Source organism: Aotus nancymaae, unplaced genomic scaffold, assembly GCF_030222135.1.
Source record: "Aotus nancymaae isolate 86718 unplaced genomic scaffold, 86718_ANA_hifiasm-v0.15.2.pri h1tg000003l, whole genome shotgun sequence".
NCBI classification, from domain to species: domain Eukaryota; kingdom Metazoa; phylum Chordata; class Mammalia; order Primates; family Aotidae; genus Aotus; species Aotus nancymaae.
In genome coordinates this window covers 22,341,958-22,365,396 of record NW_026988414.1, presented here as the reverse complement: position 1 = coordinate 22,365,396, position 23,439 = coordinate 22,341,958, and the positions used below count along the sequence as shown (strand labels likewise).

Here is a 23,439-nt window from a genome sequence, read left to right as displayed (position 1 = left end):
GCAAATAATGTACCTGAAAATAGGTCACAGTGACCAGCACTGGAAGAATTAGATAACCGTCAGGCCCCTTTTGCAGAGACTTCTTTGGGGCAGCCTCAGATTATCTGGTCTGAAGGGTGGGAACATGAGACACGCCTATTTCCTGAACATGCCCCCTTTCCTGCCCAAGAGCGCTTGGACCTCCTGCTCCTTCTAGCCAGGGAACCATCCATCCCAAGAGAATAACAACAGGTGGGGAAAGAATGACCCAGTCCACACATTTCACATTACCAGATACTCCATATGTCAAGAGCTAGCTGCTCCCCTTGTTGGAATTTATATATGATTTTATATTACATTTAATGTACATTAACTACAATTTACTGAACATCTACAAAGGAGCCAGACATTATGCTGAGGCACTTTTTATATATGATCTCTAATCTTTGCAGCAATTTGCAAAGTGTAGTAGTCATCACCATCTCCCTTGCCAATGAGCAAAGGCACTGAGAGGCTCCGTGTCTTGCACCATCAGCCAAGGGACAGTCTGACTGCCTGACTCAGGTCTGTTTGATGCCAAAGCCTCTCTGTTCCCACTACATCTCCTCCTCTGGAGTGCATAATTCACACATACAGGTATCTATTCTGCATAATTCGCCTGATTTTTCTCAAGAGAAATTGAAATATAACAGAAAAAAATGAACATATAAAAAAATTTAAAAATATAATAAAAAATTGAAATATTTAAAAAACCACATTTATAATAAGAACAATCCTTCTGGCCTGGCCCTGCCCCCGAGAGGTGATCTTGGCCATACCAGGTCACCTCCAGGGCTCACTCCCTGGGCTAAGAATGACTGATACCCAAGTCAGCTTCCCTGGCACCTGCTCCAGGTCACAAGATGGGCTGGGCTAAAGAGTCTGAATGAAACTGTGCAGAAAATTCTTACACATAGAAAGATATAAAGTGAGGTATATTCCAAATTGCAACCAGGCCCTTCAACTTTTCAAGTTCCTCATGACTCAGCTTTGAACCAGGCTGCTGGAAGCTTGGGGTGGCAGCCAAGTGATAAGAACAATGATGTTCATCACTAAGAATTTCTGGGTGCTCGCTATTCACCAGGCTCTGCTCTAAGACTTTTATTTTTTTCAGAGACAGGGTCTCGCTCCATTGCCCAGGCTGGAGTGCAGTGGTAAATCATAGCTCACTGTAACCTCAAACTCCTGGGCTCAAGGGATCCTCCCAAAGTGCTGAGTTTACAGGCATTAACCACGGCACCCAGCCTGTTCTAAGGCTTGAGATGATGCTCACTCAGCGTAGGTATTTGCCTTCTCCCCTTTTCACAGGGCTGATCACTCCTCCTCCTGCTGGGACTCTCAGACCTTCGCTCTTGGCTTTCTCCTGCCTCCCTGGCCAGTCCTTCTCAGACTCCTTTAGTGCCTGCTCCTCACCTCTCCTACCCTTAGGCACCGTTCACAGCTTCTATCTACTTGCTTCTCAGGGGATCTCCTCCAGTTTCAGCTTGAATAACCATCTTTATCCTGGTGATATCCACGTCTGTATCCCCAGCCTGGACCCGTCCCCTGACCTCCTGACTCTTCTAACTCGCACCATTCCTACACTGCTACATAGATGAATAACACGCCTCTCCACCGCCACATGCCCACAGCAGAACTGATGACTTCTGCCCTCAGACCTGCTCTTCCCACAGTCTTTCCCATCTCAATAAACTGCAACTCTATCTTGCTGCATTGCTCAGGCCAAAAACCTGGGAGTCACCCTGAGGCCTCCTGTTCTTTCGCATTTCAAATCCCATCTATCAGCAAACCCTATTGGCTCCACCTTCAAAGTACTTCTGGGTTCAGTTTCCTCTTAGCCAGCCCCACACAGCCACCATGTCCACCAGTCATCATCTCTGCCCTGGACTGCCACGTCAGTCTTTCAGCTCCTCCCTCCTATAGTTGACTGTGGACAGAGTCCCAGTGCTTTCTACCTCATGTAGAAAAAAAAAGCCAGTGCCCTCAGAATGATCTACAAGGCTCCATACAATCCTCCACCCACTATCTCTGCCCTCATCTCCTGCTATACTATCCCCTGGCTCATTCCACTCCAGACTCCACTGAGTTCTGCAAACATAGGGAGTGGGCTCTAGCCCCAGGGTGTTTGCACTGCTGTTCCTTCTCCCTGGGATGTGCTTCCTCCAGACGACCACATGGTTCTTTCATCTCATCAGTGGGGCCTTCTCAGGTCACTTCTATACAATGGTGACCTCACCCTGCCCTGCAACTCTCTCCCTCTTGTTCTACTTTATTTTTCTGCAAAGCGCTTAATACCGCCTGACTCAGCACATATTTTTTTACGGCCCATCTTTCCCACTAGGATGTTGGCTTCAAAAAGGCAGAGATTTTGCTCTGTTTTGTGCACTGTTGCCATTTTTTTGTACCTAGAACAAAGCTTGGTTCACAGTAACTGCTCAATAAACATGTGCTGAATGAATATATGAGTTATATAGTAACAAACATTGATGATCTTGTCAGGAAGAGGAAATACTGTTTAAGAACAGTTCCAAGACAGACAAACACACATTTTAACAAAGAAGCCAGACATATACTAAACTATTAGTGTACAGCACCTGGAAGAGACATTTGTGACCTTCATGGAACTTGTGTTATCACAAAATTCTATGAAAGATTATGTTAAAAAGGAAATCATATATAAGACAAGGTTCTGTAGAACCAAAGTAGTTGCTTTTTAAGGGAAATATTTACAACCTTGCCAAGAGACCCCTAAATCAGTGGTTCTCCAACTCCACGGCACATCGAGACAACTTGGGGAGAAATTACAATGCAGATTCTCAGGTCCCACCCCCCAGGGAGCAAGTTTCAAAATACCCAGGCAGAAGGGATTGACATCCATAACACACATTGTAGGAGCTTCTGACATACTTTAAGAAATGTTCACCAAGGCTGCGCAATCCAAAGTGGAGACAATTAACTAATTAAAAATATTTTTAATTAAAATGGAAGCAGTCCTTAGTAGTTCATAAAAAAATTAAAATGCCTCCATTTTAATTAAAAAATAAGATAAAAAACTTAAGCCAGGTGTGGTGGCTCATGCCTGCAATCCCAGCACTTCAGGAGGGTGAAGTGGGAGGATTGCCTGAGCTCAGGAGTTTGAGACCAGCCTGGACAAGTTAGTGAGACCTTGTTTCTACAAAAAATAAAAAATAAAAATTAGATGGGTATAGTGGTGCGTGCCTGTAGTCCCAGCTGCTTGGGAGGCTGATGTGGAAGGATTGCTTGAGCCCAGGTCAAAGCTGCAGTGAGCTGGGATCACACCACTGCACTCCAGCTTGGGTGACAGAGAAAGACCTTGTTTCAGGAAAAAAAAAATAGTTCTTCAGGTATATTTCAAGTGTTCAATTGCCACAGATGGCTGGGGGGCTCCCTATGGGTTAGTGCAGATACAGAACATTTCCAGAATCGCAGAATAGTCTTTTGGACAGTCCTCCTGAGAGAATGTTTATCTCTAAACTGGCTTCTGCAGAAACAGGTCACAGGTGTATGTTGTAGCTCCCCTAGTTAGACTTTGGAGACACCTCACTAGACAACTGAATTTCCTTGCTGGAGTTTTCGCTTCTTACAACGTTTCCCACCTACAAAAAACTGATGCCCTGACACTGGGGAAGAGTTGGAGGTCTGGGTGATCGTTGAAGTGGGTGGAAGAGTGGGGTGGAGGGCTGGAAAACATCCATCTCTACTGCCCATTTCTATTATCTGCCAGGCGAGGGGCCCACACTCCTACGACCTTGGTCGTCCACTGAGTCTTCTGCACTGACAGGGAGACACCTGCAACCAAGGACATACAGCAGCCATTGTGCTAAGACTCCATGCAAACTGCCTTCTTTTCCTGCTGGCATCAAGGTCCATGATCACCTGGGATTGGCAGTGGGTAAACTTGCAGGGGGTGTGCAGAAGACCCAGGGGCCAGTTTTTCTTACCTTTTACATTCTTGTGGCCTTTTACTGTTCCCTCAGTTGTTCTCTCATCCCCTGTCCTCTCTTCTGATGCCTTTCCTTGCACACTGAACTTTCCAGGCTGGGGCAGACCCCTTTAGGACTGGCCAGAGGATGGGAGAGACAGGCAAAGGTCATGGGCCCAGGTGATGACTGGGCTGGCTGGGCACCAAAGGCAGCCACGGTCCTATGGCTGGCCTGTGAGACTGGAGACCTCTTTTCTAGCACTGGTTCTTCCATGGGCTTTAAGTGGGATGAGCCAGGACCTCCCCAAGCCCTGCCATCGGTGAGGCTGGTGGTCTCACAACCCACTCACTCACACATTTAATGAGCACCTGCTGTGTGCCCAGCCTTGTCCTAGGGACAGGGGAAACAACACTCTTTCTATTCTTTCCTGTTTTCAAGGAGCTCACAGTTTCATGGGCAACATATACCCTAATCACTACTTAAAAAATGCAACCTGACAGGGGCTCTAATGAAGCATATATATATATATATATATATATATGTGTGTGTGTGTGTGTGTGTGTGTGTGTGTGTGTGTGTGTGTATGTGTGTGTGTGTGTGTGTGTGTGTATATATCTCACCATGATGTGCAGATGTTGGTGCTTCCGTGGAGTCCTCATCCACTTCCTGAACCAGTCTCCTTCAGAAAGTGGATGAGGACTTCACGGAAGCACCAACATCTGAGCATCAAACAATTTACGTCACACAGAGGAAGGGGAAAGACCCTCAGGGTAGAGGTGAAATGGGGGCAACATTTTTAAGTATTTCCAGTGCAACCTCAACATACAAGATCTCAAGTTGTCATTTTAAAATATTTTTTCTACATTTTGTAAGCCAAGAAATGAAAACTGTTAGAAGCATTAATTCAGGAAAAATTTAAGAAGTAGAGAACTTACAGTAACTTTAAAGGTCTGTACCAAGCCATCTAAAAAGCGGATGCTGCAGATGACTTCGGATCGAGTTTTCTCTTTGGGTAACTCTGAGGTGCGTATGTTATTAATTCTTCCACCCAACGCACGTAACCGGGAGGTCATAACTATCGTTGAATAACCTGTAACATAAGATATACCTGTTAGTACTCTGATATGCGAATCACCAGTTACTTGTGAATGCAGATAACTCAGATTCGATCCTCTCAATACCGTCTGAGGGACTCACAGATAATGAGAACGACATAGCAGATCATGTTTCCAATGGAGTTTTGACTTCTAAGATGCTCTAAGCAAAATGTATTGCTAAATTATACGTTCATAGTATTACATGGCTTATTTGCGTGTCTTATTACCTCCCTGGTCTGAGGTAATATTTATATTTCCCTGGTCATCCCTGGTCTAAGGTAAAAGTTATATTTCTGATTTATATTTCCCAGGCTTTTAAATTTTTATTTATGTTTCCCAATTTTATGTATGTATGTGTTTTACCTCTAAGGTTTTACAGAACTATACCCAGTATAAATATGATTTCAAACATGACAAGATTTACTGATAAACTGGTATTAAAATTGAAGGACCTCTATTCATTGAAAGACACCATTTAAGGCAGCAAAAAGGCAACTGACAGAGTGGAAGGAGGTATTGGCAACACACACATCAACAGAGAACACATGAAGTGCTCCCGCTAACCCAGTGAGAATCACAGAAAACTGCAGAAAATAGGAAGAAAACAAAAACAGGTACTCAACCACGTTAGCTGTCAAAGAAATACAAACAAAACCCACAAAGCAACAGCACCACATGCCCACCAGAGAACCCCTATGATTCAAGACTGGCAAAACTACAGAGGGTGTGCAGCAACCAGAACTCTCACACGCTGCTGGTGAGAACATAACTGCTGTACTATGGAAAACTGCTGAATGGGATCTACTAAAGCTGAACATATGCATTTATTGTGCTATAACAATTTCAGTCATGGGCACACTCCCAGCAGAAAAATGTATATTCACTCACTAAAAGACATGTACCAGAATCTTGTGGGAGCTAAACTTTGAGTACATATGGACACCAAGGAGGGAATAATAGCCACCAGGGCCTACATGAGGGTGAAGTGTGAGAGGAGGGTGGGGATCGAAAAACTACCTATCGGGTACTATACTTACGACCCAGTTGACAAAATAATCTGTACGCCAAATCCCCGTGACAGGCAATTTACCTATATAAAAAACCTGTGCATGTACTCAGAACTTATAAGTTAAAAAAATTTTTTAAAAAGTCACGACAATTCAGAGATTTGGTCCACAATATGTATCTAATAATAATTTATAACAATAACGAAAAAGAAACTTCATAATAGTCCTAAACTGGAAAAGACCCCATCTATCAAATGTAGAATGGATAAATTGTGGTACAGTCATACCATACAATACTATACAGCAGAAGAAAGAAGTGAACTACCATTACATGCAAAACATGAATTAGTTGCTTTAAGTTGAGGAAAAGACATGAGACACAATAGAGTATCTGCTGCATGATTCCATTTATATAAAGTTTACAAACAGGCAAAACTAATCGATGCTGATAAAAGAAAGGATAATGGTTACCTTTGTGTGTAGTGAGGGGAAGGGTTTTCTGGGATGCTTTTAATATTCTATTTCTTGATATGGGTGCTAATGACACTGGTGTAGTCACTTTGTGAAAATTTACCAAGCTCTACATTTATGATTTGTGTCCTTTTCTGTATGTATGTTTTAATAACAACTTTACTTTTTTTTTTTTTTTTAAAAAGAGTATAATATTTATGAAAAGGGAATTAGAGGGCATTCAAAATCTGACCATGCTGTTAGGGAATGGTAAGGAAACTGGTTTAACTGGTGAATTCAACAGTGGAGAGGTAGGTGAAAAGACTGGAAAGGTGTTCAGCTGAGGACATGACAATATCATGTAGGTGGGAGGATCTAGGCCTCTACAAAGAATACATGAAGCAGCGGGATGCGGGGACTCACGTCTGTAATCCCAGCATTTTGGGAGGCCGAAGCGGGTGGATCACCTGAGGTCAGGAGTTTGAGACTAGCCTGGCCAACATGATGAAACCCCGTCTCTACTAAAATACAAAATTAGCCAGGCATGGTGGCACACACCTATAATCCCAGCACTCTGGGAGGCCGAGGCAGACAGATCACCTGTGGTCAGGAGTTCGAGACCAGCCTGGCCAACATGGTGAAATCCCATCTTTACTAAACATACAAAATTAGCCAGGCATGGTGGCACACACCTATAATCCCAGCACTCTGGGAGGCTGAGGCAGACAGATCACCTGTGGTCAGGAGTTCGAGACCAGCCTGGCCAACATGGTGAAATCCCATCTTTACTAAACATACAAAATTAGCCGGGCATGGTGGCACACGCCTATAATCCCAGCACTCTGGGAGGCTGAGGCGGACAGATCACCTGTGGTCAGGAGTTCGAGACCAGCCTGGCCAACATGGTGAAATCCCATCTTTACTAAACATACAAAATTAGCCCGGGCATGGGGGCACATGCCTGTAATCCCAGCTACTCTAGATGCTAAGGCACTGGAACCCAAGAGGTGGAGGTTGCAGTGAGCTGAGATCGTGCCACTGCACTCCTTGGGCAAAAAGAGCAAAACTCTGTCTCGAAAAAAAAAAAAAGAATAAGTGAAGTCGTTTTACAAATCAAATTGGCTCAGGGAACGGAGAAGATATAAATCTGACAGTCTTGGGTGAAACAGCAAATAAAGATGAAGGGCCTGAGAATAATTAATTTTTATTAATTATCTGCAAACTTTCTCTGATGGACTAGGCCTCTGCATATGCTATTCCTTCTGCTTTCAAAGCTCTTCCGGCTCCTCTTCATCTGATTAACTCCAGTTCCTCGTCAGTGCTCAGCACAAGCATCACTTCCTCTGGGAAGCCTTCCCTGGCCTCCCTAACCAGTCACAGATTTGAGTGACAGAGTTCACTCACTAGTGCTCATCCTCATTTCACACTTACAACTGATGATATGCATTTAATATCTGCTTCTCCCACTAGATGCAAAGCACCACAAGGGTAGGTCTGCTTTTGCTCATTGTACTTTCAAACCTAGGTCTGGTAGGCAGTTAGTAAATGTCCAAATGAATGGAAGGAAGAATGAAATAGAAAATGAAGCCAAGATTTATAGTCTGCACAACAGACTATATAGCAGTACTGCAGTACAACAAAACTGTATAGCAGTACAACAAACTTGAGAGAGAAGGATGGGGTGGGGTCTAAGTAGAAATTAGAGGGGGAGCCTGGTACAGTAGTGCCCACCTGCAGTCCCAGCTACTCTGGAGGCCAAGGTGGGAGGGCTGTTTGAGCCTAGGAGTAAGAGTCCACCCTGGGCAACATAGCAAGACTCTCTAAAAAAAAAAAAGCAAGAAAAGAAAGAAGTAATGCAGACAGGAGAGAAGACAGATATCCCATAGACCAGTGCTTCTCACAGTGCAGTGTGTGTATGGAGTGCTTGCAGATCTTGTTAAAATGCAGACTCTGATTCAAGTAGGTCTGGATAGGACCCAAGAGTCTACATCTTGTCTCCTGGGTGATGACCAAGCTGCTGCTGCCAGGGTCCATTCTGGGAGAAGCAAGTCACAGGTAATTGGAAAATTACCTAATGTCAGGGTGGGGCCAGAGAAAAGATTTGAGAGTCAGTAGCAAGGAGTAGTGACTCAGCTCTCAGAAGGACGTGGCCAAAGCAGAGACTGGAGAACTGAGAAGCTTCAGGGAAAGACAGGGGCAGCGATTAGGTGCAGAAAGTACATCCAGGAGGAGAGGCACTTGGTCTCTTTATCATTATATTTAAGGAGCTCCAAGTAAACCAACCTCCCTTAGATAAGGATAGGGAATCTCAAATATTAATAAAAAAAATTCCTGGGACCAACAGTGCAAAGAAACTTATTCAGTCACTTATAAAATTCCACCCACCCCACCACCTCCGCCTTGCCCTTTCCAATGAAAATGTCAGGAGAAGCAGGGATGCATTTTCTGAGTAATACGAAAAGTTATCAAACGACAACAAATGTGTTCCATGATGCTTTAACCATATTGACTTTAAAATGTCAATTTTATTTTTTAGTTCTTGTCTAAGAATCTCAGGTGGGTTACATTTTTTTTTCAAAAGATACAATAGAACCATTACAAGTTGGTTTTAGTGGGAGGTGCACATCAGAATCACCTGGGGAGCTTTTAAAAACTGCCTGTCCCCACACCCCCCTAGTGGTGATTCAGCATCCTCGGGTGTGGCACAGAATCACTTTCCCTTTGGGAAGCCCTCAAAGTAACAGCCAGGGAGGCAAGGACTAGAGGAGTCGGTTTCCAGGGAACCTCAGGGTGTGTTTTGGATGGATGGCCTTAGAATACAGGCTCTACAGAATATAAACCATTCATTGTGTGGATGAATTCACTGTGTGTGTAGAGATGTGGGCAGTTGTTCTGTGGAGCAGCTAAAACAGAGATAGTCACACAATGACCCCAGGCAGAAAAAACTAAGATTTGAAACAGGTGCCTCCAAATGAAAGTCACCAATGTCCAACGCCAGACATTGATTTTCAAACTTCACCTGAGCAGCTCCTCATAGCTCATGCTGGCATTCATGCCGCTGGGGTTTATTCATTTCACCACAGTTAGCAGTGATGCTGTCCAGCACAGTCACACAGCCAGCTGACAAAATAAAGCTGACCAGTAACCCACACAGACTTCCCCTTCTCACGTCCATCTCTGATTGTTACATAAAGGGCTTGAAACCTAATGACAATGTCATAAATAGGTATTTTATGAAAGCTGCAGAAATCTTCCTACAATATTTCCTAAAGCAAACCTTGGTAAGAATGAGCCTGATGTTGAATAGCCAAATAATTGAGCCATGTGGTATTTTCAGATTGTCTTGAAATTACATCTTAAACAATCTGGTCGGGACAATGGATGCTGACTAACTGCCCTGTTTCCTGTACCACAGCAATTGGGGAACTCAGGGTTTCTATGGCTTCCTTTATAAGCCTCTTAATTCTAAATAAAGCCACAACCCAACCAGGAACATGCTGGCCTCTCTGACCACAAATGATTACAGCTGCTGCTGATGCATTTTATAATATGGAAGCCAAGCCTGTTCTTTGCACGAGTTTAAATATCCATTATAACTTTAGAATGTTTTAAACAATAGCATTCGAAGCTCTACTGTGAATACAGTTTTTAATCAAAGATTATATTTGGAAAACGTATTATTGAAAGAGGCAACACCTCACTTTGCAAACAGTAGGGGCACAATAAAGACCATGAGAGTTAGAGTGGCACATGGAAAGTGCCTAGCACATGTGGCACACATACCAGGCACTCAATAAAAGGTATTTTATTAATGTTCTAATAAATAACAATAAATCTTCTAATGCCATCAGGTGCTGTCTACAGATTCTAGATTTTGTAGGGCAATCCTGATTTTGAATGACTTACAGATATATGAATGTTCCATTTCTTAAAGTTTTATGTATTCACTTTAATAAAGACAGCTTGCTAGAGTTAAAAAGTAGGGGTTATAGATGAACCAGACAGAAAGAAGGGAGAGGAACACATGCAAGTGACAGAGCAAACCCAAGTCCACTGTAAAATTTTAAATAAAGAGGCCAGTGCAGTGGCTCATGCCTGTAATCCCAGCACTTTGGGAGGCCCAGGTGGGCAGATCACCTGAGGTCAGGAGTTCGAGACCAGCCTGGCCAACACGGTGAAACCCCGTCTCTACTAAAAATACAAAAATTAGCCGGATGTGGTGGCACACACCTGTAATCTCAGCAACTTGGGAGGCTGAGTCAGGAGAATCGCTCGAACCCAGGAAGCAGAGACTGCAGTGAGCCAAAATTGTGCCATTGCACTCCAGCCTGAGTGACAGTCAGACTCTATCTCAAGATAATAAATAAATAAAGGGCAAAGTATTCCATATTCTTATTTTTTTAAAGTAAGGGATTTAGGCCTCTAATTGAAGAATGTGAGTTTGGTTGAAGAAAAGAAGAAGAAAACAGTCTTGATTTATAAACACCCAATTTGTAAGTAACCTGTATAAATGAGTCATGGGTGGCTCGCTACAGCAATCACCTACATCATCAAGCTGGTCTAGCCCAATGCCACCACCTAGTGGCGACAAAGGGAAGACACGCCCCCTCCTACGCTGACAGTATAAAGGAAATAGGGACAGCTCTGCTCTCCTTTTTTGCTTATTGCTTATAGTTCAGCTTATTTCAAAAATCCTTCTTGCAGTATAGAAGCCCTTCTCTGTAGCTCTATTCCCTTTCCCGAATTCTTCTTCCCTATGAACTCAGGAAAGTGCTTTCTTCCCTCTCCCTCCACCCTTTTTTTCCTTTTAGCTATTTCTGAGCCCTAACAGATAACTGATCTGGAGAAGGGCATTTCTAGCATGGAAAAGTACCTGTACTATCAACCACCCTAGACAATGACTCATCAAATTAAGTGCGCTTCTCATCAAATGCCAATATTTAATGTATTGCAGACACATGCTTCATTCATTTAGCTGCTAATATAGTACCAGGGTTGTTCTCTCTTCCTTGTCACTGCAGACACACAGATGCTGGGTTCCATTACATGGTGACGAGTTTTTCTGGGGGGACCAACCAGGGCCCCAACAAGGAATAATCACTCGCATTGCTCATGCCTTTAGGAAAACAGAAACCACACTTTCCTATTGCTGTCGGTACCTCAAACAGGACAGTTTTTCATTCCAGTCTGTTTTAAAGCCAGGGCTAACTGTTCCTTAAATTCCTCTGAAGTAGGGTATTCCCTTATAAAGATAAAATTTACTGGCTAGACCCTCATATCTACAAAAATTTAAAAAAAAAAAATAGCGGGGTGTGGTGGCACTTGCCTGTAGTCCTAGCTATTTGGGGGGCTGAGGTGGGAGAATCGCTTGAGCCCAGGAGGTCAAGGCTGTAGGAAGCTATAACTGCACCACTGCTCTCCAACCTGGGCAACAGAGCAAGACTCTGTCTCAAAAAAATTTTTTTTTTTTTTTTTTTTTTTTTTTAACAAACACTTGGACAGGGATTTATTTATCATTCATTAAACACTAAGATGAGCTCAAACTAAGAATGTCTGCTCACTGATTAAGTTACTAAAAAAGTAGTGACTAAAATGAGACTTTCTTTTTAGCCACTGACTTAAAACTAGTGTACACAAGAATCATCTGCAGACTTGTTAAAATGCAGATTCTTGGTTACTATCCAGAGATTTTGGTTCAGTAAGGGCCCAGGAAACTGTATTTTAAAACAAAATAATTTTCTGAACTTACAGAAAAGTTGCAAGAAAAACACAACTCCTGTATAATCCTTTTGCCCTTTTGTTAATATTTTGCCAAATACACTTTATTTTTTTTATTTTGAGATAGAGTCTCACTCTGTTGCCCAGACTGGGGTGCAGTGGAATGTTCTCAACTCACTGCAACCTCCACCTCCTAGGTTCAAGCAATTCTTGTGCCTCAATAATTTTCTGAACTTACAGAAAAGTTGCAAGAAAAACATCACTCCTGCATAACCCTCTCGCCCTGGATTCAACTGTTAATATTTAGCCATATGAACATTTTTTTTTTTGAGATAGTCTTACTCTTTCGCCCAGGCTGGGGTGTAGTGGAATGATCTCAACTCACTGCAACCTCCACCTCTTAGGTTCAAGTGATTCTTGTGCCTCAGCCTCCTGAGTAGCTAGGATTACAGGCATGCACCACCATGTGCCTGGCTAATTTTTGTATTTTTATTAGAGACAGGGTTTCACCATGTTGGCCAGGCTGGTCTTGAACTCCTGACCTCAGGTGATTCGCCTGCTTCAGCCCCCCAAAGAGCTGGGATTACAGGTGTGCGCCATCGTGTCCTGCCCACGGACCCTTTGTTTCCCCTCTCTCTCGTCTATATACACACAAAGACACGCCATGCTTTTCTCTGAACCACTTGTTGTAGGGCTCACACCCCTTTATCTCGAAATATTTTAGCACATATCTCCCCAAAACAAGGGCATTTCATAACCACCATACAATTATCACACTGAAGAAATTTAACATTGATAAGCACTTATCTAATATCCAACCCATACTACAATTTTGCAAATTGTTCCAAAGGTGTCCTTTATTTCTCTCCCCTGATCCACAATCCAAACCAGAATCATGCCTTGTTTTACTTGTCATATGGAAATCGCTTTTTTTTTACGAGACAGTCTCATTATGTTGCCTAGGCTGGCCTCAAACTCCTGGGCTCAGCAGTCCTCCTACCTTGGCCTCCTAAGGAGCTGGGACTACAGATGTATACCAACACACCCAGCTTGAAGTTGCATTTCAAATAAATACCCCCTGACCTCCATGACAATGGTGCAGCTGGTGTGAGAGCCACACAATGGAAAATCCTCTACCAGACAATCTTCCAGGTTCCTTTTGCTTCTGCCTGTCTATGCTTATAGCTATAAGCTTATAGCTTATAGGGTCTTGGGGATAGGTAGGCATCCTTTTCTCAGTTTTATGGTCTATATTACAAGTCACTTCCCAGAGCTAAACAGTTTCCACAGCTTGGCAGCTGTCCCATCACTCAGTCTGGGAGAAGTGCTTCCTAAATCATTGTTGATGAAGTAACAGATTTTCCAGTCTATATGTCAGTGCTGGGATTAGTACTGTTGTCTAAACAGAAGAAAGCAACAGGAAAACTGCCATCATTCAAAAAGGACTGTATCACTTGATATTACATAACCAGATGTCTTGGCTTGTTCACTCAAATTAGTCAATATTATTCACCAACACCAATTCTTAACAATCCATCCAAATTATAACAGGCCACACAAAGCATACACCCTTCCTCAGAAACCCGTGAAAGGGTCAACCAGCATTTTCTTAAAGCAGCAGCAATAAAAGAAAACAAGATGCATGCATTTTGTGCTACTAATTAGGCTTTAAAAATGTTCTTTTTTAAAATTTTTATTTAATATTTTCTGTTTTTACTGTCATTTTTATTTTTCTGCGAATGTTCTTAATGAAATTCAGTCCAACTAATCAAAAACTAGTGATTTCAGTTTTCATTTGTGAAATGTCCAAATATCTTTAAAAACACTTTCCTATACATTATTTCCCCTTATTAGTTTTAAAACAAGTGCAGCTGATAACCAAATTACTGTACAACTGGTACCTGGAATTTAATCTTTTTTCTCATAACTCTGTAATTTCATAAATTCATCAACACTACCTTCTGCCATTTGTAGCCTACTTTCTTGGCTTTTTAATTTCCAAAGTACAATACTCCATAACAATACAAAGATAAATACACTAACTTATTTTTTAAATTACGTTTTAATGTAAACATAATCACTACTGAATACTTGCTAAGAGAAAAACAAATCTCCTTATTTAGGGAGGCATTTTCATATGGCTAATTCCACATTAAAGTCAATACACAAATTCATCCTGAACCTGTATACCAAAAAATTAAGTTTTAAATAACATTTTAAAAGTATAAAACCTCCTAATGAATACAATAACACAGTTGACAATCCAAGGGCTGGTGAACAAAACTTTTTTAAAATTTGGGTATTTACGTAAGTGTTAACAACTCTTATTAGAAAAAATCATTTATGAACATACTTAATACTCAAGTCTTCACATTTTTCTCTAGCACATGGGAGACACGCTCACACAGGTCATTTTAATAATACAGCACAATACTCCATTGAATCATCTTGCAATTGCCAATCCTGATACTCCAAAAGTACAATTTTGGGATCAAATCATTTGTTCCACAGATCCTGTAATTTGTTTGGGAAGTGGCTCTCTGACTGAAGCCCCTGGGAAGCCCGGGTGGAGTCATTTGTCGGACCGTTGTGTTCAAACCGAGATCTGTAATTACTGGCCTTCTCATACAACTTCAAAATGTCAAATAGTTTTCTTATTATGGAGTTGGGGTTTATTTATAGGTTTTATTTATAGGTTCGACACCATGACACTTGCAAAACTAACAAAATAAAAAAGTTATACTTGATCCTGGCAGCATAAGAAGCAGTAGTTTTAAGCTCCCTGAAGGGCAAGATAAAGAATGCTGCAGGAGCCGCAGGCAGTTTCGGGAAAGAGGTAATGTTGCTATAAAGAGAAACCAATCTCTTAAGTGCCATGAGCTGGGTTTTCAGCGTTGTGATGAGAAGCTGGTAACTAAAACACAAAGTTTGCTTCAAAGCCGGCAGAAAACTCCTGCTGAGTATATTAAATGAAGCCATTCAATTTAAAGAAAAACCTTTTTCTTGAAGTATCACAGAGAGAAAAAGTACAAATGCTAAATATAGTGCTCCCCAGGAGGCCGGCAGGAGCCCCTCACGTCCTCTTCCAGACACTCCCCTCCACAGGTGACCACTCTCTCCTGACTTAACAATGCTGTCTTTCCGAGTTTTTTTAAGTTAAAGTTAGACTGTGTTAGAAGTCTTTCTTTGTTTTTGTTTTTTTAAGAGTTTTAGGAAATCTGATTATGGGACAGTGCCAAACAGCACACCCCCAAATTCCACAGGACTCAACTCTCCCTGGGTTGCTTCTCAGTACCCATGTGGACATCTTGGGTGGGTTGCAGAGAAACGAGATTTGGTTTTGCCCCACTAGTCACTGAAAGGTGACTGGTAACCTTTCCCCACTGTGTGCCACCTTGGTGAACCCAGACACCTAAGAGCCAGCAAACCTGCCTCCTGGGAGAAAAACAAGGCAAATGCCAGCCCATGGGGGGTTTCGACCAAGTCATGCTGAGGAAAATGACATCCAGGACTTACCCCAGGCAAGCTGTCCCCGACAGCCTCCAAACAACCTGCATCTGACTACGATTTCATGGGCTTGCCAATCTTGTTTACAATTACTTTTAGCCTTCTTGGTTGCTGCTTTGGCAAAGGAGTTCCGCGTCATTTACTCTCTCAATATTCATTTACTCCGCACCATCTCTGTGCCAGGCCAGGGAGTGGGCAGTATCAAGTTCTAGGGGAGATGAAGGCCCAGGGTGCTGGAGGAACATGAGGAAGGCTCTGGACCCACCAGGGTGTGGTGGGTGTCGGGACCCGTTCAGAAAAATTTCATGTTCAGAAAAATTTCATGGGGAGTCCTGCAGGACAAGGGGATATTAGCCAGGGAAAAGCTGCAGCATTCCGGACACTGCAAACCCCATGTGCAAAGGTTGGGAGGGGAAAATGCATGCACGGTATGGGAACTCCACAGAAACTGATTTCGCAGGCGTTCCCGAGGAGTAACTGAAATCTTACAGAAATCTCAGGGAGGATAAGATTAGGTACTTCAAAAATCCAATGAGCTGTCACACAGAAGAGGAATTAGCATACAATGTAAGGCTGTGGGAAAGTTACCAGCATCAGAATCAGGCAGCTGTTGGAAGACATCAGCTTAATCGCTTACTTTGAGATTAACTTTAGAGAGACTACTTACCCACTCTGAGACTCAGTTTCCCTATCTATAAAAGAGGAAGGATTTCCCTAAGGTTGTTTTAATCAGTGGAGATAACATGTATGCAAAGTAACTGGCACCTGGCTACTATCGTTAGACCGATTTTAGGCCCTAAGGGTTCAATGGATAGAAGATGAAGGAAACACATTTCTCTTCAACAGAAGAAGGAGCTTTTCAACAGTTAAACCTGCACAAATAGGGAAGGCAGTGCCCTGCAAGAGAGGGAGCTCATCATCACTAGAGGTAATCAAGCAGAGGAGCTGGATGAGACCCTTGGTGAGAAGGCCTCAGAGGCAGACTGACAGTGGAGAGAGTGGGACACATGAACTCTGGGCTTTCAGGACTGACAGTCTCATGACTTCTGTTTCAACAGTTCCAAGGTTAAATTTCTGTACATATAAGCCTCACTCAATGTGGTATTGTTCAAAACTGAATTTCCTTACATGTATTTTTTTCTCATCAGAAATAACTCTAAATGAATACCTCATTCTTGGAAAAAACTGAAATGGCCCATCAAACCATGAAATATGAGATGAGGGAATATAACAAGAAAAAAGTAATATGTAAAGCTCAAAAAAGAGACAATGGAATATGTTTTACACTTAGCTGTTTCTACCTAAAACTAAGCTACTGATCTCTCTTCATTTTCCCTCCAAATAGTTTCACTAGGCCCCAGACAGACTGGAAATCAGGATGGAATACGTTTACTCCACAGGGACATGAATCAAGTTGCATAAACCTTACAAAAATACTGTGCTAATATTTGCCCTCAGGCACAGACACGCCCATTTGAGTGTTAGTCCATATTTCTATCTTAGGCTCTGGCCCCCACCCCTTTACAGCCAAAAGCAGCAGAAGCCTTCAGAAAAGAAAACAGCTAAAGTCACTTTGAAAGGTTTGAGATGTGCTAATCGCAGTGCATCCCAGCCAAGAAGCTGGAATCTCACAACCGGACCATCCTGCCAGCCTCTCTTCCCGCCAAGGAGTCCGAAGCCAGTGGCGGTCTGGCCAAAGAAACCCAATCCTCACCACCAGTGTCCCTGACCATAATTTTATCTCAAGGAAACAGAGAAAAATACTCTCCACTCACCCCTATGAAGCATCACCTTGTCTCTGATCATCCAGGTGACTTGGGAAGTCACTAACTCACTTTTCTCTGGCTCAGTTTCCCAGGTTAGAGTCCTCTAAGGCTTTTTCCAGCTTTAAAATCCTCTGCCTGTAGGTTTTAATCTCAGGTTATATTAGGTTCAGTAACCCTGCTGGTTGCCAGCGTGCCTCTAGAAACCATAAAATATTTTTATGCAGCCTATTCAGATTTCCAGGGCTTTGTGCCCTGATAAAACGGGGTCAGCAAATTAATGAAAGGAAACTCTCAAAATGAAAGACTTTTAAAAGGCATGCCAAAATGCAACTCAGAAGAACAGTAGTTAGGGACAACTGAGATGTATGTTTATCAAAATAACAAGTTGTATACCTTAAAAATATACAGTAAAAAGCACAGGAAAGGAATGTATAATTGCTACTAAAAAGTAAAGGTAAGGTCAAGAAAAAAAGGAAATGATATATGTCGTTGCTGCTGTTGTTGCATTTATCTGTACTGAGGCCTTCCACGTGCTGTGAGCTGGGAGTACAGAGATAAAGACAAGCCACTAACTGATTTCAAGGAGTGGCCTGTGACTGGGACCAGGAACATCTTTGCTTGGGAGCACCCTGGGACAGGAGGGGTCTCGCCAGGCCAGAGTCCACTGGAGGTTTGAGCCAGATCTGGGTTCTAGTCTCTGCTCTGCCACTCCCAAGTAGACACAAACCTGAACAAATTAATGTTCTGTCTCGGTTTCCTCCTCTGTAAATAACTGTAGGGGGCAGCAATTTGATTCCTAATGCAGCACAGGACCTGGCCCGCTGCAGCCACTCAACACCAGCTAAGTGCTGCCTGTGCATTCCTGCCCTTCCCTCCCATCTTGTTTCTCAGTCCCTGGGCCATTCCCCTTCCTGTTTCTGGGCTTCCTGTGCTATGGGGCTTCAGAGATTTCCAAGTAATTTTACACCTCTCAGTCCTGACTGATTGGTTTTGACTTGGCCTGGCAGGTAGCGCTGCTGTTACCATTTTACAGATTGGGAGACACGACTCAGAGAACCACACCCAGGTCACACAGGCAGACTCCGAACAGGGTGATGATCCCAGGCTCTGGAGGGAGCATCACACACCATCCACTCTGCGTCCACTGATCCACATGACCAGCAGGGAGGCGAATTATAGGTGATTTACTGGCAGTGGTAAAGGGAGCCCCATACTTATTCACTATTGTCTCTGTGATTTACTAAATAAAGGTATGTTCTTACCCTTTTGAAATAATCTTTATAAACACTCCCCGAGGCTCGCATGTTGGTAAATTTCCTCTTAAGAGGGAAATGGCCCAGAAAACCATCTTTCCCCCTAATTAACTCTGCAACATTAGAAACTTGAGTAATGATCTGGGTGTTTATCACCATATTCCCTCTGCTCTAAGATGACACACCTGATGTAACAGGTGTTTCAGCAAAGTTATTTTAAAAAAACAGTACATCCAAACTACCCAGTGACTGTGAAGGTCACGGTGATTTCAGAAGCAGTAAAGTGTGGCCAACGCGCCTTTCAGAATTGAGGAAATGTAGTAAATGACTTCCTCCCACTTTCGCAAAAGGCCTGGACTGCAGTGTGTCACATGATGTCTAAAGGCCCTTCCAGCCTCACAGGCAGCTGTTCCTGGGTTAATTATTAGCAGCAGGAGGGAAGGAGCAGGCCACCTCATTTCCTGAGGGCAGGCTCTGGGTTTGGCCTGGGGCCGCTCCTACCTGATGACCAGCTCTCCTTTCGGACCTGAGTGAAGTGGCCAGCCCTGGCCCCAGTCAGTCTATCCTCCCACTGCACCTGCCTCCAGGGATCTCAGAACTGCGGGGACTCTTTCTGCCCCTGGGAAGCCGAGTTTCTCAGCAAATAGAGCTCTATCAGACTCTTGCTCGCTCACCTTTGGGGGCACACACGCTGGCTCTGAGCCAAGGATCCGATGAGGACAGTCATGGGGTGGGGGTAACTGATAAACTAGGGGGTGACAACCTGGGTGTAGCAGGGGCCTGGGTCTCTGGAGGATCCAGGACAGCCTCAGTGTGTCTGAACCCTGAGCCTCTTTCAACCTTCCAGGAGAGAGGCTCAGGCAGCAAGAAATCTCCCTGGGTGGCTGCAAAAAAGGTGGATCTGACCACAGATGGTAGTGAACCTTGGAGGGGAAGGAGAGGGCAGTTCAGACCAGCAGCTACAAAGGGCATGGGCTCTGATGTGCTTAGGTTGAACAAAACAAGCCAACCAACAATTTTGGGTGTTTTTTTAAAAAGCTGAACTCGTGGGCCAGGCGCGGTGGCTCACGCCTGTAATCCCAGCACTTTGGGAGGCCAAGGCGGGTGGATCACAAGGTCAAGAGATCGAGACCATCCTGGCCAACATGGTGAAACCCCGTCTCTACTAAAAATACAAAAAAATTAGCTGGGTATGGTGGCACGCGCCAGTAGTCCCAGCTACTAGGGAGGTTGAGGCAGGAGAATTGCTTGAACCCAGGAGGCGGAGGTTGCAGTGACCTGAGGTCACGCCACTGCACTCCAGCCTGGCGCCTCGTGACGGAGTGAGACTGTCTCAAAAAACAAAAACAAACAAACAAACAAAAAGTTGAACTCGTAATATCTATACAATCATATATTCCACTCTTTCTCATCACTATCCAACATTTGTCCAGGTATTTCAAACACTTCCCTGACCCTTTTTGTTATGAGCCTACGATATTCTACCACGTGGGTGTACATATCCGTGGCTGGGTGTTCAGATGACTTCTCATTAGCAGAGTTCGGATTTCAGAAAGAACCCACAGTAAACCCAGACAAGGAAGAGGAAGTATGTGACCAAGGACAGGCACCAATGCCAAGGAGGTGGGGGTCCTGATGAGTCCTGAGTTAGGGCAAAAACACCAAAGATAGTGAGAACGAGATGACAGACAGGGGCTGGGCCACCACCTAGAGGAGGATGGCAGAATACAAGCAAGGTAACTGACGATGATTTGGGCAAAATTGCCAAGTTAACTGTGTTCTGTCTTTTCCACCAGATAGAACAATCTTCTACACTGGAAAGGATGAAATTAAAGGGGATGGGAAGGCATTTCCTCAGCAAGCCCCATGACCCAGGAGAGAACCCACACTCTTCATCTTACTGGGCTCTCACATCAAAAGAGGTGACCAGGTTTCACCCATGAGGTTAACTCATGTATTTCTGAGGTAACCCAGCAGCAGGGCAGAATCTAAACCCAGTGGCTCCTGACAAAGCCCTGCTCCTCCCACTACCTCTTCTGGCCTTCTCTTTTCTTCTGTTCTTTTATATCTCTGGTAAACAAGTATTTTTTTTTTTTTTTTTGAGACGGAGTTTAGCTCTTGTTACCCAGGCTGGAGTGCAATGGCGCAATCTCGGCTCACCGCAACCTCCGCCTCCTGGGTTCAGGCAATTCTCCTGCCTCAGACTCCTGAGTAGCTGGGATTACAGGCACGTGCCACCATGCCCAGCTAATTTTTTGTATTTATAGTAGAGACGGGGTTTCACCATGTTGACCAGGATGGTCTCGATCTCTTGACCTCGTGATCCATCCACCTCGGCCTCCCAAAGTGCTGGGATTACAGGCTTGAGCCACCGCGCCCGGCCCGTACGTTTTTTTTTTTTTTAATCATAAAATATATAGGACCTAAAGTTTGCCATTTTAACCATTTTTAAGTGTACAATTCAGTGGCATTAATTATATTCACAATGTTGTGCAACCATCACCACTATTTCCAGAAATTTTTCATCATCCCAAATAGAAACTCTGTACTCATTAGGCAGTAACTCCCCGTTCATGCCTCCTCCAGCCCCTGGCCACCTCTAATCTACTTTCTGCCTCTATGAATTTGCCTAGTCTAGATACATAAGCAGAACCATACAGTATTTGTTTATTTGTGTCTGGCTTACTTCACTTAGCATAATGTTTTAAAGGTTCCTCCATGTTTTGGCATATATCAGAACTTTCTTTTTATGACTGAATGATATTCCATTTTTGTTTATCAACTCATCTGTCTTTGCACTTTTGGGTTGTTTCTGCCTTTTGGCTATTGTTAACGGTGCTGCAATGCTTAAATTTCATCTTTTCAGTGTACAAGTATCTGTCCGAGTCCATTTTCAATTCTAGGAGTGGAATTGCTGGGTTATATGGTAGTTCTATTTATAGCTTTTTAAAATTGTTTTGAGATAGAGTCTTGCTCTGTTGCCCAGGTTGGAGTGCACAGGCACAACCTCGGCTCACTGCAGCCTCCTCTGCCTCCCAGGCTCAGTGGATCTTCCCATCTCAGCTTCTCTAGTAGCTGGAACCACAAACAAGCCTGTGCCACTGTGCCCGGCTAAGTTTTGGTATTTTTGGTAGAGATGGGGTTTTGCCCTGTTGCCCAGGCTGGTCTCAAATTCCTGAGCTCAAGCGATCTACCCACTTTGGCCTCCCAAAGTGCTGAGATTACAGGCCTGGGCCTCTGCGCCTGGCCCTGTGCATAGCTTTTTGGGGAACAAGCAGATTGTTTTCTACAGAGGCTGCACTATTTTACATTCCCACCACAATGTAAGAGGGTTACTATTCCTCCACATCCTTGCTAATACTTGTTAGCTTCCTGTTTTTGACCATAACCATTCTAGTAGGTGTGAAGAGGTGTCTCATTGTGGCTTTAATTTACATTTTCCACAATGACTAACGATGTTGAACATCTTTTCATGTGTTTACTGGCCATTTGTGCATCTTTAGACAAATGTCTATTCAAGTCTTCTGCCCATTTTTAAAATGTGGTTTGTCTTAGTGTGGGTTGTTGACTTTCAGGGTCTTGCTCTGTCATTGAGGCGGGTGGGCAGTGGCACGATCTTGGCTCAGTGTAACCTCCACCTTCCAAGTGATCCTCCAGCCTCAGCCTCCCTAGTAGCTGGGACTACAGGCACACACCACCATACCCAGCTAAGTTTTGTATATTTTGTAGATATGGGGTTTTGCCATGTTGCCCAGACTCATCTTGAACTCCTGGACTCCAGTGATCTGCCTGCCTCAGTCTCCCAAGGTGCTAGGTTCACAGGTGGGGGCCACTGCACCTGGCCTATTCTTTCATTCTCTAGGCTGTCTTTTCACTTTCCTATGTCTTTGGATGCAAAAAAGCTTTAATTTTCATGAAGTCCCAATTTATTTTTCTTTTGTTACTTGTGTTTTTGGTGTCACATCCAATAATTCATTGCTAAATCCAAGGTCATAAAGGTCTACCCATAGGTTTTTTCCTAGGAGTTTTATGGCTTTAGGTCTTTTATTAAGGTCATTGATCCATTCTGAGTTAATTTTTGTGTGTGGTGTGAGGTAGTAGCTGCTCTGGTCTTTCTGAGTGGAGTCCCCTCCCCAGCACGATCTTCTGGCAGAGCTAACATCCCTACACAAAACGGCTAGGTCTGAGTCTTTAAAAATTCATCACTGCCACATAGGCAGCCTGCCCAGTGGCTGGTACCCAGCAGGTGCTCAACAACTTACTGTGGGATGAATGGAGGGGAAGGATGGATGGATGGATGGATGGATGGTTGGTTGGATGGTTCATGGATAAACCATTGGGGGGCACTTGCCATCCCTGCACTCACTTCTTATGACTGCTGCAAGACCACCCACAGCTGGCTGGGAGACTCTTTTATAACAAAGGAAATCTAATAGGCTAAACATATTAATAATTAAATATCGATCAACACACTTCTATTAACCTAAAAATGACCCAAGATTGGCTCAGTGATCCTGTAATCCCAGCATTCTGGGGGGCTGAGGTGGGTGGATCACCTGAGGTCAGGATTTCGAGACCAGCCCGGCCAACATGGTTAAACCCCGTCTCTACTAAAAATACACAAATTAGCTAGGCACAGCGGTGGGCACCTGTAAGCCCAGCTACTCAGGAGGCTGAGT

The 23,439-nt window shown here is 43.6% G+C and overlaps 1 protein-coding gene across 2 annotated transcripts in view; it reads right to left on the bottom strand.

Annotated features, from left to right (window-relative positions):
- The window catches only part of PTPN3 (protein tyrosine phosphatase non-receptor type 3), a 120,388-nt gene that overhangs the window by 79,191 nt on the left and 17,758 nt on the right, over positions 1 to 23,439 (bottom strand). For both annotated transcript variants that reach the window (XM_064379059.1, XM_012439062.2), the window contains exon 2: positions 4,898 to 5,052. In XM_064379059.1, the coding sequence (XP_064235129.1) occupies positions 4,898 to 5,035 (138 nt within the window). In that variant the 5' untranslated portion in view covers positions 5,036 to 5,052. The remainder of the gene's footprint in view (positions 1 to 4,897; positions 5,053 to 23,439) is intronic.